The sequence below is a fragment of the Strix uralensis genome, chromosome 5 (genome assembly GCF_047716275.1).
Source record: "Strix uralensis isolate ZFMK-TIS-50842 chromosome 5, bStrUra1, whole genome shotgun sequence".
Lineage (NCBI taxonomy): Eukaryota > Metazoa > Chordata > Aves > Strigiformes > Strigidae > Strix > Strix uralensis.
In genome coordinates, this window is record NC_133976.1 from 454,494 (window position 1) to 467,836 (window position 13,343).

The 13,343-nt window shown below is 58.5% G+C and overlaps 1 protein-coding gene across 8 annotated transcripts in view; it reads left to right on the plus strand.

Moving 5' to 3' along the window:
* The window catches only part of SHANK3 (SH3 and multiple ankyrin repeat domains 3), a 368,779-nt gene that overhangs the window by 336,215 nt on the left and 19,221 nt on the right, over positions 1 to 13,343 (plus strand). For 5 of the 8 annotated variants that reach the window (XM_074869549.1, XM_074869547.1, XM_074869554.1 and 2 more), the window contains one exon: positions 1,946 to 4,271. In XM_074869549.1, coding sequence (XP_074725650.1) covers positions 1,946 to 4,271 — 2,326 coding nt within the window. Of the gene's footprint in view, positions 1 to 1,945; positions 4,272 to 7,518; positions 8,285 to 12,431; positions 12,467 to 13,343 lie in introns of those variants that run through there. The other 3 variants (XM_074869552.1, XM_074869550.1, XM_074869553.1) reach the window with 3 other exon arrangements.

Genomic DNA, 13,343 nt, shown 5'->3' on the forward strand with positions numbered 1-13,343 from the left:
AATCATTGTAAAAGCAGCTACATAAAATAAAACAAAAACTACTACCCACACCTTGAATACTTTTAGATTATCTAACCGTCCCCTTCACCCTTCATGTGAAATACTTTGCTTTAAACACTTTAGAAGAGCTTCACAGCAGGGACTGTGAGCTCCCAGGTAGACCAGGGCTCCCACACCTACAGCTCTTCACGGTCGATGGCCGAGAATTTGCAGCAGCGTGTTGGTGACTGTTGGTAGCCGGTGTCTCCTCGGGCCTGGCAGCCGCCTGGCCAGGCTGCTCTTTGCAGATCAGGAAATTTGAGAAAGATGAAGCAGCTTCCCACACGCAGGAGGTACCCAACGCAGTAGTACCTGTCTACAGGACGCCCAGCGCGTCCCCAAGACAAGCTCTAATGGTGCTGGACCGTGTTCTCTGACAGTCTGGGCAAGGTGACAGAGCTCTGTGCTGCATAAATTTCCTTGTTTCAACTCGTGGCCATTCCCAGGTGAGAAGCAGAAATAAGCATAAAGGCATGACTGGTTTTTTGGATCATCATGCTGTTAAGAACATGACAGTGTCTGTACTGAATCAAACCATGGCTCCATCTAGTGCAGGATCCTGTCTCAAGCCTTGCTCTTAAGCAGATGCCCAGGGAAGAGTGAAAACAGGGCAAGGATATGCTCTTTCTCCCGAATACTCACCCAGGCAGCTACCATCTTCAGTTCAGAGGCTTCTGTGCACGTAACAGCCCACAAAAAGTGCATCAGCCGTGGCTTTGTCCAGCCTCTCTTTGAATTTGTTCTGTGCTTCCAGTTCATTATGCTGCCTTGGTATTAAAAATCCCCAAACGGCGTTCAGCGAAAATAGCACGGCTTTGAGCACAGCGATAGTCTGAACAGCGGGATGGGATGCAGAGTTCAGTGCTCACTGGCCAAAATACTCCCCTTCTCCCCCAGCGGACTCTGCATCTGCAGGCGTTTGGTGAAATCGCGACCGTAATGCGAGGCAGTTGCCAAAGCCCTTTGAATGCTGCTGGCTGTTAGAGGAGAAGCAGGTGGTCACCGTGCTGCTGTGCCAAGACGTGGCTTTCAGCCATCTTGAGCGTTCTCTCAAGAGCAATTTGAAACCTTGAAAACAGCTGAACTGTGGCTGCAAAGAAGGAAGCAAGTAAGGGATGGGCATCGCAAAGCAGGACGCAGTGAGGAGGGGCAGGGTGATGCAGGAGGCTGGAGCAAGCTGCGTCGGGTAGCACACATCCCGGCAAGTTCTTGCACCGAATTCGCTGTGTTCGTGGATTTTTCCTCCTGTCACTTCTCTTAGCAGGATTCTGACACGCTTTCACCGAGTAGTACAAGTACCTGGGAAAGCTCTCGCTGTGCAACCAGGTAGTAAGTTCATAGTAAAAACGGCTTTCTGGGGCACTTCCAATTCTTGCAATACGTAAGATCCTGCTAGACCCTGCTTCTGCATTCAGTCTCGCACATCGAAGCATATGTAACCCCTCGGGGGGAGGGGGGAAGTGCGACACAAGAGCAGCGAGCGGGAGAGCGCGAGAACCCGCCCCTGCGGGTGGCACAACCTGGCTGCGCCCGGCTGTCTGACACGGCGGCGCTCGGGTGTCGGCAGGTTTGATCGAGCAAGGGCTCAGTTCTGTCACTGTTGCGTTGCTCTGGAGAGCGTTCAGCCTGGCTGGAAAGCGTTGGGCACAACCGGCTGGTGGATTTAAAACAATGTAAGATGTTGTGCGAGCCTGCGGCCACCCCGCTGAGCCAAGTGAGCGCGAGCGAGGGGCCAAACTGCAAACGCCTGCACCAGGCAGGTGAGGGATGGAGTGGAAGGTCAACTTGGAAGGGAGGTGGGGTGGGGGGAGGGAAAGGATGTCGTCTGTCCACTTTGCGGCGGCTGTCGTGCGCTGGATTCTCTAGAGACATCCTCTCTGACTTCACTGTTCATCTTGTTTTCCAGGTGAAGACGAGAAACTTGCTGCTTCTTTGCTAGATGGGAAGTTTCCCCGGAGCACATCGATGCAAGACACTGTTAGGGAAGGACATGGGATTCCACCACCACCTCAGACAGCCCCACCCCCACCTCCTTCTCCATATTACTTTGACACAGGTCCCCCTCCATCCTTCTCGCCACCTCCACCCCCAGGAAGAGCTTACGATACCATAAGATCAAGCTTTAAGCCAAGCCTGGAGGCTAAACTCCACGGACTCCCGCAGGTCATTAGCGCAGCTGAGATGTATGATCAGGCGAGGACTTCCATTCCTTACCCTGAAAGGCAGAAGAGGGCCCGATCCATGATAATCCTACAGGATTCCTCCCATCTTCCCGTGGAGCCAACAGAGATCCCCCGGCCTGGCCCATCCGCAACCCCTCCGGAGAAGCTGAAGAGGAAGGGGCGAGTGATTGACAACCCTTATGCCAACATGGGTCAGTTCAACGTCAGCCTGTTTGCTCCCACCAAGCCACAGAGGAAAAAGAGTCCTCTTGTTAAGCAGTTACAAGTGGAGGATGCCCAGGAGAGAGCAGCGCTGGCCATCACCGGCGGCTTCACCCGGGAGCCCTCTCCCACCCGCAGGAGCCATCGCCTGAGTGGAGTGGAATATCAACACCATGCCGGCATCGCTCAGGTCGAAGCCACGAGCATCCCCTTTGCCACTGCCATCGCTGGAGTCATGAAGGACCGAGACCGTCGTCTGGATGAGAGGCGGAAATCCACTGTCTTCCTCTCAGTTGGGGCCATTGAAGGGACCCCCCCCAGCAGCGACATGCCATCCCTGCAGCAGTCCAGGTCTATTGATGAGCGGTTGTTAGGAAGCCGAGATGTACTACTGCCTTCCCCTGTCTCAGCTTTAAAGCCATTAATTAGCAGCTCATCCTCAACGTTCATCCACCCCCTCACAGGAAAGCCCTTGGATCCGAACTCACCACTGGCGCTTGCGCTGGCCGCAAGGGAACGGGCCCTCTCAACTCAAGTCCCATCCCGGTCGCCCACCCCGATCCACAGCCCAGACTCAGAGAGAGCAGCACCCCTGTTTGTGGACATCCAAACCAAAGAACCAGAGAGGGGCGAGTTGGAGAGCTTGGTGTCCCCTGCGTACTCACCCGGAGGCAAAGGGGCAATTGGAACAGACTCTGGGACTTTGGCCCCTGCGAAGAGCCAGTGGGGGACTCCGTCCACCCTGAGAAAAGAAACCGAGGCAAGAGCAGAAACACCTGGGAAGGAGGAGAAAAAACAAGAAGACAAGAAGTCCATGATTATTAGCATAGTGGATACATCACAGCAGAAGACCGCTGGCCTCATTATGGTTCATGCCACAAGTAATGGCCAAGACGAGATAGGACTTGAGATAAAAGAGGAGAAACCAGCTGTCCCTGAAGCATGCACAGAGCCGGCAGAGTCCCCCAAAGCAGAGCCCCAGCCCAGTCCCGCGGGGAAGCCTCCGGTCAGTCCAGCCTCTGACAAGACGTTGGGACAAGGGAGTTCGGAGGAAGAAGTGGAGCCCTACACGGTTACCCTCCCACCAGCTCAGCTGTCTTCAAGTGACGAGGAGACCAGGGAGGAGCTGGCCAAGATAGGGCTGGTGCCTCCACCAGACGAGTTTGCGAACGGGGTACTGGTCACCACCCCTGGCACACCGGTCAGCCACCTGGCTACGCCTAGCACGCCATCCATACCAGCGGCAGCAGTAGCACCTTCTACCACTGGCGGAACACCCTCAGGGAAGCCCTCTGATGCCCCCGTAGCCCCGGAGTCTGCTGCAGACTCGGGAGTGGAAGAGGTGGACACCAGAAGTTCAAGTGACCATCACCTGGAGACCACAAGCACCATCTCTACGGTCTCCAGCATGTCTACGTTGTCCTCAGAAAGCGGGGAGCCTACTGACACATACACTTCCTTTGCGGATGGACAAACTTTTATACTCGAGAAGCCACCAGTGCCTCCAAAGCCAAAACTCAAGTCCCAGCTCAGCAAGGGGCCAGTTACTTTCAGGGACCCACTTTTGAAGCAGTCTTCGGACAGCGAGCTCATCTCCCAGCAACATGCGGCCACTCTGGCATCCGCCAGCATTGGCCGGCCACGCTACCTCTTTCAGAGAAGGTCCAAGCTATGGGGGGACCCCATGGAGAGCAGGCCGATCCATGGGGCTGACGATGACAAGCCAACTGTGATCAGTGAGCTAAGTTCCCGACTACAGCAACTGAATAAGGATACACGATCACTGGGGGAGGAACCAGCCGGGTCCACGTTAGATCCCGGGAAGAAGTCACCGGTGGTCGCGGCACGGTAAGACACTGGTCGCTGGCCAGGGGCGGGCGCAGGGCGCAGGCACCCGGGGGGACGGGGTGGTGCATAACCAGGGTGTAGCTGTGCCCAGCAGTCCTGGTGTGCTTTGAGGGGCGTCCCAGAGGTGTCGGGACTCCTCAGCTGCACAGGGAGAGGTAACGCTGAGACATGCTTTCAGAAGTCGGTGTGATCTGCTCCTGGCTCCTCTCTCCGCACCGCACACACGTAGCGAGTCGCACTGTTGCTTTTTCCCTTTAAATTGCCTTCCTGTTGCTCCATGTTCCTCCTCTGTCTCGATGCTGCTGTTAAGCTGCTGTATTTAGTTGTGGGTTTCACTTCTAAATGTCTGCTCCTGAACAATTAATAACAATGTGTGTTTCTCTAGTGCTTTTCATTTCAAAGGATCTCCAAATGTTGTCAGACTGTGTATTAGAGCTCTGGTCAGTCCCTGCTGAGCGGGAGCGTCACGAGGGTGGGCCGTGACAGCCCATAGAAAGGACATGGCAGCACCAGCCCGACCTTTGTGGGCTGGGGCAGAGCTCGGTGCCGTTTCTGGAACGAGCCAGCTCTGGTGAGCTGCCGGGAGGTGTTTTGGCAGGGAGCAGCCGGGGGGGGTTCGGTGTGGCTGCGGGCAGGGGGTGCAGCCGGGTATCCCTCCCACAGGGGCTCGCGGTGGCCGTCTCCTGGCGAGCGCAGCGCTGGGTCACACACGGCTGCGGGCCGGGGGGGGTTGGCTGCTGGCTCAGCGCCTGAGCGTGGTAGATACTCTCAGCCCCTTTTCTCCTCCTCCACACACCGACCTGCCCAGCAGAGCTGAAAGGTCGCAGCCGAGGGACCCCAGGACACGCAGGAGCCTCCTTCTCTTACAAAGTCCTGCCTGGGTTCCCTCGTCCCTCATGGCACTTGGGAGACACTGGGTCCCTGTCCCTTGCTGGAGCTGTGACCGTCGTGCTCCCCCGGCAGCACAGACCTGCCCACGTCCCTCGCGCTGCCCCGCGCTGCTCCTGCCCGGCGTGACTCACCTGGCCACCCACCGACCTGCCGGCACCCGGCGTTTGTCCTGACCTGCTGCCCCGCAGCAGCAGTGGCCCCTTTGCCCCGTGCTTCCACCCCAACATCCCCACCTAACTGCAAAACTAAACTAAACCAAACAACCCTTAAGTTAGAGCCCAAGATGTGAGAGCGAACCACTACAAGGCTCTGAAATTTGAAGTTACAGCAGGAAGTGACCCAAAACTCTCCAGCCCCGCGCCACCCTGTCAGGACGCAGCCACACAACACCTCCCAAGGTAGCAAAGCCACAGGAACCAGGTCCCACCAGTGGGTGGTTGCCAGGGGTCAGCGAGGTGCCAGTTCAGCAGGGAGCTCTGAGTGAAGGGGAACCCTTCTTTTGGAAAGGTTTTCCTAAGCAGGTCATCACGGTGACAGGTTACAAGTCCACGTGGTGCTGGCACAGCTGGAGACGTTTCAAGCTGTAGCACAGGGGACAAAGTGTCCTCCCTGACGTACCCCCCGGGTCACATCGCTCCATCCTTCAGCTGGCTCACATCTCCCTGGCCGTGCTGGTCATCCATCTCTCAGTAGGTGCCAAACTTGTAGTTAATGACCTCAGTGTGGAATCAAATCTCTGGATCTTGCCCTGCTACGCTCTCAGCTCTCTGGATTCAGCCCCGAACGCACGATGGCCGTTCCCTGGAGACCGGTGTCTCACACGTGGTCCCTTCCCCCTGCTCCGCTCGGTCAGGAGCCGCGGGGTCCTGCACTGAGCGCACTTGGTTTAAATTTGGGGACCCTTCTGAAATCAGGCGCTCTCTGCCTCCTGTTCCAAAAAAGTGCTGCCTGTGCATGTCTCCAGCGGGACATTACCGGCCTTTCAGGGCAGCCGGGCGCAGCTCCTCCAGCCGTTCGCCCGTGCCAGGCGCTGGCCCTCCGCTGGGGCTTGCTCTGGGGCCCCGCTGACCCCCCTCACCCCGGGGTGGCGGAGGGGCTCTGCCTTGGCTGCCCTCGGCCCGCTTCAGGCTCCCAGACCAGCAGCAAAAAAGCACCCGTGCCTGCCCGTGGGGTGGGAGCGCAGCCCCCCAGCCTGTCCTCGCCCCTTCCCTGGCCCCCCGTGTCCATCCAGATCCTCCCTCGGCCAGAGGTGTGCGAGTACCCCCCCGTTCCTAGGGGACACCCCTTGCCCATCCTCTGCCTCTCCTCAACCCTTCCCGTCCTTCACGCCTCCACTTCTTCCCTTTGACTCCTGCGCTTCCCTCGCCCCCGCCTCTCCCCAGAGCACAGACGCTGCCGAAGCTCCCCCCCCGCCCCGTGACACGACGCTGCATTTCACCTTCTGTAGAGACCCCAACCCCCTGCCCTGGGAAGCGCAGCCCTTCCTCCTCTCCTTACCCACCCTGCCGCCAAGTGCTCGGCCCTCTCAGCTGTCCTGCAGAGTTAAGTGTTCTCATTCCTTTTTCTGAAAGCCATGGCCTTTCAGCTCTGAATTTTTTATGCTCCCAGTTGATGTCAAAGACTTGAAATATTTCCCAGGAAGTCAGCTGTAAATAGAATATTTAATGATGTCAGCCACGCTCCTTCACTGTGAAAAATTCCTCTCTTTAATGAAATTGCTGTAAATTCAGAAAATAATGTAAAGAGCAGTTAGATAAGCTTAGACAACCCATTCCAACACACATTTTCCAGTCTGGGAAATGGGCCTGTCCATTTTTCCTGGGCCTGTCCTGAGAATGGCAGTATTACCTAAAGCTCCCCCGAGAGCCACCCCTGGTGGTGCTGAGGAGGAGCGAGATGGGACCGTGCTGGCGGGGTGGCCCTGGAGCATCCCCTCGGGGTCTGAAGGCCGCTGCACCCCTTTGGCCAGGCTGCGTGAAAGCCCGGGTGATGCTGCGGCCAGAGCCCGTTTGAGCCCCTCCAGGGGTGTTTGGAGCACTAAAGGGCAGTGACCCGACTTGTGCTGCAGCTTTTTCTGTCATTCTTTAGCTCTGCTCCAGGCAGGGTCGGGAGCCAAGCCGAGGCTCTTACCTAGACCCAGAGGTGTTCTTGAGTTCCGCAGGACTTGGGGATGACGAGGTGCCCTTGCAGGAGCTGCTGCGGCAGGCGGAGCCGCTTGCCTGCGGTGCCACGTTTCATTGCTGGAGTTCCCTCCTAAGCCCATTAAATTCTGAATTTACAGTGGTTCCATCTAAGAGCAGGTGCTGCCTCTGGACGTGGCGGCTGTAGTGCAGGCCCTGGTCCGTTTCTCTTGCAGAGGTCTGTGAGGGTCCTGGCTGGGGACCCCCGGGAGCAGAAGACAAACCACTTCCTCCGTAACTCTAACTCTGGCCGTATCTCCTTCCAAGACGGTCTCCCGCAGGAGGACATTTGACAAGAGGGACTGAGAAAGAGGCCAAGAAATACTGAGAATGAGAACATAAGGTCAGAGTTAAGGCGATCGATAGAGACGATCTTTATTGCAGCCTCCCCAGGCCCGGGCTGAGCGTGCGAGGGAAGCTCTGCTGTGCCCCTGCTGTCGGAGGAAGGCTCCGCTCCCCGGGCAGTAGCGTGCCCACTTGCCGAGATGCCACCCCCACTGAGACGCCGTGGTCGGGCGGTGGCAGTGACAGCAGAGTGGCATTGCTCTGTCCTGTGGGAACAAGCGATGAGCCTTGAGCGGGGGACACACGGACTCTGCTCCGCCGGGAGCTGCCCGGACCGTTCCGTGGCACAGCGTGTCTCCGAAGGCTGACACGAGGCCGGCAGCAGCGACCTCCGTGTTTCACGTGAGTGGGATCCTTGAAGATCCAGTGTCCCAACACGCTGTAGCCTGTGCTCAGCCGAGCTGCAGGAGAGCCACCAGACGTCTTGGCGTCTCTGAGCTGCACCAGCCGGCCCCGGACGGAGCTCCTGCCGCAGCAGAGGCCCAGCGGTCGTTCCGCTGAGCAGCGCGAGGACCCCGTGGCCCAGAGCTGCTGCCCAACGCTGCAATGGATTCATCGTGTGACATCCATTACCACAATAAAGCTGACGCCAACTAACGAGAGGTGTACGTTTGTGATTAGCGACCCAGTGAGTCAGAGCTAGCGCTGCAGATGCCGGCTGGAGAACTGCATGAGCACCAGAGCCCAAACTCAGGCGCTTGAGGGTGACTCATGTGTTAAATGGGCGACGTTAAGCCCTGTGTTGGGGTGGCATCAGTGTTCAGTGTCCCTTGTCCTGTGACTGGCCGTGGCCACCGGCCTCAGCAGGCTGGTGTCATCCCCCCCCGCACATGGTCCTGCTCAGACCCCGACCTCCCGCCTCCGCTGAGGGGCTGGCGCGGCGCCGCCGGCCTGGGAAGCTGAACCTCAGCTCCTCTTGGCTCAAGGCAGAAGCATCACAAGTGTCAGCACGGTCCAGGGCTCCAGCTAACGCAGCCGAGAACCTGGGTTAGGGGGTGCTTTGCAAAGGGTGGTTGGTTGGTTGTTTGTCTGCTTGTTCGTTTATCTTTAAGCAACAGCCGAACATGCCAAATGTATCATGTGGAGCAGAATTTTAGATGCAAAACTGAGTTTTTCAGGTGCTGTTCTGGAAACCCACAACTGCTTTGTATTTCTACAGATCTGAAAGAGAGAGAGAAGAAAAATAAGCCCTTTAGGCATTTAGCTCCTAGGGTAAAGCTACCTCTTTCTATATAAACTCATCAATTAATTCTGTTTCAGTTAAATGGTGTAACATTTCTGGTGCAAGCTTTCAGCCGCTGCAGATACAACCCCCTGTTTCCTTGTAGGCTTTTTGTCTCTTCATGGTGTCTCAACTCAGGCACAAAGCGGAGCTGAGCTCGCTTTCCGCAGCCAAGGGGATTGTCCGTGGAGAGCTGATGAAAAGCTGGAGATTGGCATTGATGAGGCCAGCTGAGATCTGCGCTTCTCGGCGCCTCCCCTCGAGGGAGTTTGGGCCGTTTCGGGGAGTTATTTGTGCTGCAGTGAGGTCCGGAGGGGAGGTGGCACAGTCTGGGCAGGGGCCCAGCAGCAGCCCCCGCCCGTGGCGGGTGGAGGCTGAAGCCCCTCGGCAGGTGAAGGCAGTGTCCTTCAGCCACGTCCCACAGGACATCCCCCCAGCCCTGCCCACAGCCCTGCCCACAGCCCTGCCTGCAGCGAACGGCCCCCGCTCCCCCGAGCACCCCACCTTTCCTCACAGGCCGGGCGCAGCCACCGAAGAGGAAGGCAAACCTGCAGCCCCGTGACGAAGGCTTAGCAGGTCTCCATCCCACTTCTCCGTGGCAGCTGGACTTAGAGACGCTGAACGATGCGTCCTTCACTCCCGGGGCTGCCCTTCCCGGGGGGGCTGCGGGGGGCTCACCCAGCTCCAAGCAGCAGCGGCCGGAGGATGCTCTGCCTTCCCTTCGGGTTGCCATGGCATTTTCCCAGCGTTCACCGCAGGGCGTCAGGCTGAGGATGGGGCGCTCCTGAGCCCAGCTTTTCCACGTTAGACACGGCTCTGAAGCCAGCAAGGGAGTGGGAAAGCGCAGGCTGTTGAGAGAGAAGCAGATGGAGGTTGGGTATTTGGAAAAGCAAGAGTTCCGAGGGGCTGCTGTGACAGCGTAGCGATGGAGAGAGCACCCACCATGGGGAAACGCTCCCCTCGGCCCGAGGTGACACCCCAGTCCTACACCAGCTCAGCGTTTCCTGCTGCTGGTGCCCGGGGAGGGTCTGGCTTTGACGTTGCCGTGTGTTGCCTACAAGGAGACAGGGGCATTGTAGGTAGCAAGTCTCCGCATGCGTCCGTGTCACAGCAAGCACCGCTGGCTTCACCTCATCTGGTCACTAACATCTACTAATCACAGCTCATCCGCTCATCCCGTGAGTGAGTAGAAGAGCAAACCGTGACTCTGCCTCATGCTTGTCCGGAGCGAGACTTTGGGAAGAGCAGTGAGGGGGTGGGGGGGCCTCGGGGAGAAGAGCTCTGGGTCCCACCAAGACTCTCTCGGTGCCAGAGCGGCCTGAAAGGGGGAAGCGTGAAAGCCTGAAGGGTTCACTCCTTGTGAGTCGAGCTCTGGGAAGGTCCCCGTGCAGTTGTTTATCACCCAAGCACAGGAGAAGAGCTGTAAGAGCTGCTCCTGTCAGGGCTTTAGCAGACTAGAGGGGGAAGTCACAGAAAAAGGGCTTTTCTTCTTGTATGGAGAAGTACGAGGGGACCCATTTAAATTTCAGGATTTTTGTCAGCAAACAGGAGGCAAAGCAGCCGCATGGCAAGGGACCCGTGTGCTGCCTGGCGCAGCTCTGCGGGCAATCTCCAGTGAGAGCCTGGGGAGAGATTGGCTTGGAGAGTCCGAGGGGCAACACACGAGGAGACTGGAAGTCTCCTGTGGATACCAGCCCTAAATTTCCTTTTCCTACAAAGAAGAGATCAGAGGAGCACAGAACAGGCTTGCTGCAATGAGATCTAATGTTTATTTAAGGCGTAAGCAGCTTGCTGCAACAAGAGATGTAACATTTAGTTAAGGCCTAAGCAGCTCTTACATCTGTAATGCTCTGACCCTGCCAGAACCTCGCTGGTGTAAATGTGTCTGGGTCTGCTCCCAGTTCTCCCAGTTCCACGAGGGAGCACAGGCAGGCTCATGGCTGAAGGACTCACAGTCCAGCTACAGCACCATCCACAAAATTGCCCAAGAAAACCCATAGCTGAGGGCCGAGACCCTGTTGTGTGGAGAAGCGTGAGAGGGCGAATGGTCAGCGCGCGTGCAGGAGTCCTCCTGCTCTTCCACATCACCCCTCCGGCGTAGCAGGTTGGTCACCGCGGCACAGCTGGGACACGGTCCCGGGAGGTGCCGGCCCTTCCCCAGGGGAAAACCACGCGTCCCTCAGCTGGCCAGGCCAGGGGCTGCCTGAACACCTCCCTGCGCAGCTCCGGGCTGGATCCTCTGCTGAAACAGTTCAGCCTTCAGCTGTGGGTGACCCGGCCGTGCTTTCCACCCGCCGGCCCCTCTTTGGCCAAGCAAGCCCTGCCTGGAGCCTCCGCGCTCACTGCCCAGCTCCTGGCCACTTCTCCCCATTCCCAACAACTTCACCTGCAGAAAAGGGATAAAACTCCGAACGCAGTGGTCGTTTGATGTTTGTAGCCGCTGTGCCAAAACAAACCGTTGCTGGAAGCCCCTGGTATAGGGAGGGCCCTGGAGATCAGGGAGACAAGGAGGAGGTGGCCGTGTCACCTACGTGGGACGAGGCCCCTCACTCCCTCCTGATAGCCACAGCCGAGGGGATTCCTGGCACACAATGAGGTTTGGAAAGCTGAGGAGAGCAGCCCAGCACCCAGGCAGCGGGTGCAAGGTCTCCCTTGCCCCTGGAGGACATGCCACTTGTCCTGCCTGCTCACTGGGGAGCAAACGCCCAGGGCAGGTCCTTTGGCTCAGCCCAAGGGGGTTCAAGTAGTCCCGCGCCAGAGGAGCTGTGATTATCCCCTCTGGGAAACACTCACTCACTGCAAGGGCCTAATCCTGTTCCACTGACCTTTGGCTGTAGCCGTTCTCACAGTCATGAAAGCAAAACACTGAACACAGCTATTGGGTGAAGTCAGAAAAGGCGTTGAACTGTATTTGCCGCTCTTGTTCTTGCTGTGGGGCACTTTTTCTCATGCATATGTTGTTTCCTTCCCCTCCCTCTTCTGCCCTTCCCCAATCTCTGTCCTGTCCCTTCCCTGTCTCCCCCCCTCCTCCTCCAGCTGTTACAAGTAGCACTGTCGGATCCTTCAGGCTTTGGCTGTTGAATTCATGCAGTTATGAATGTCCCGTACCCTGTAGTGAGCACACAGGTGTAACCCCAGCCGATGTGGAACGTCCCGACCTCCCCTGGCCCCAGAAGCCCCGTGTTGGCCATTTCCCGGGTCCCCTCACCACCCCCGGTCTCGCCCCTTCCCCAGAGCTGCCCAGGGCTCGGCCACCCACCCCAGATGGCCGAAGCCTTCCTGCGCGGCGCTGCAGGGCCTGCCCTGTCCCTGTCCCTGTCCCCGTCCCCATCCCTGGGTGCTGCTGGGCCACGCACGCTGGAGCCCCCGGGCCCTGCCGAGACGGTGCCGCTCGGCCCCAGGCTGCGTGACGAAGTCCGTTCGCTCTTCTCCGTCTTGTTGCCGCCCCGGACCGGAGCTAACATTCTCTCTCATTGCCTCTCTTCCTGCTCTCCATCTGCATGTCCGCGCTGCTCTGTCTAGAACCGCCTCTGGCCTCCGGAGGGTGGGCGAGTTGTGTAAGTGAGCATGTTCTCATCCCATAGCAAACTCACCTCGTCTCCCCGCGCCCGTGCCGGGGCCCGCTCCCCGCTCTCCCGGCTGGCCGAGGGCGGGCAGCGGCGCTGGTGCTGGCATGTGAGTGTCCCCCCTCCTGCCCTGGTGTGCCCCAGTAGCATGTCCGTGTCCCTGTGCTGTGCTGTCGTGTGCTGCTGCTCGGAGGTGACGACTGAGGAAATTCCCTCGGGCTTCTGTGGGATTCGTCCCGTGGCCCGGACAAGACCGTTGGGCCCGCATCGCGAGGGACACCCAGCCAGTGCAGGGGAGGGACCTTGGCAGCGGTGGGGGGGGTACCCTGGCAGCGGTGGGGAGGGACCCCGGCAGCGGTGGGGCTGAGCCAGCTGCTGCCCCAGGAGGCACCATCTCCTCCCTGAGCCTCAGCAGCTCCCCCCGTGTGTTCGATGCACCAGGCTTCCCCCTCCCCACAGGGTCATGACTTCCCAGTCGCAGGGTGTCCCCAGGTCACCTTCTCGAGCTCTAAAGCCCCGTGAGGCCGAGGCGGCAGCATCTCAGGCTCTCTGAGATCACACGGCCATCCCAGGCTGGGGATCAGCGACCAGCAGGGAGAGGGGGGGCCTGGAAGAGACCAGTGGGGCAGAGCCACAGGAGATCCAGCCCAGTGACCCACAGCGGGTGACATACAGTGTCCCCAGGGCAGTCACCAGTGGCACAAACTTGCCAGTGGGTAAGAGTTCACCTGAGACAGCTGTAGGGAAATTGGGGTACAGAGAACCGACCCCCCTTCTCCCACACTGCTGCTGGAGGGGTCCTTGCTGGCAGAGGCCGTGGCCCCAGCAAGTCCCAGTTGCCACCAGAGCTGCTGGAATCCCTCGGCAG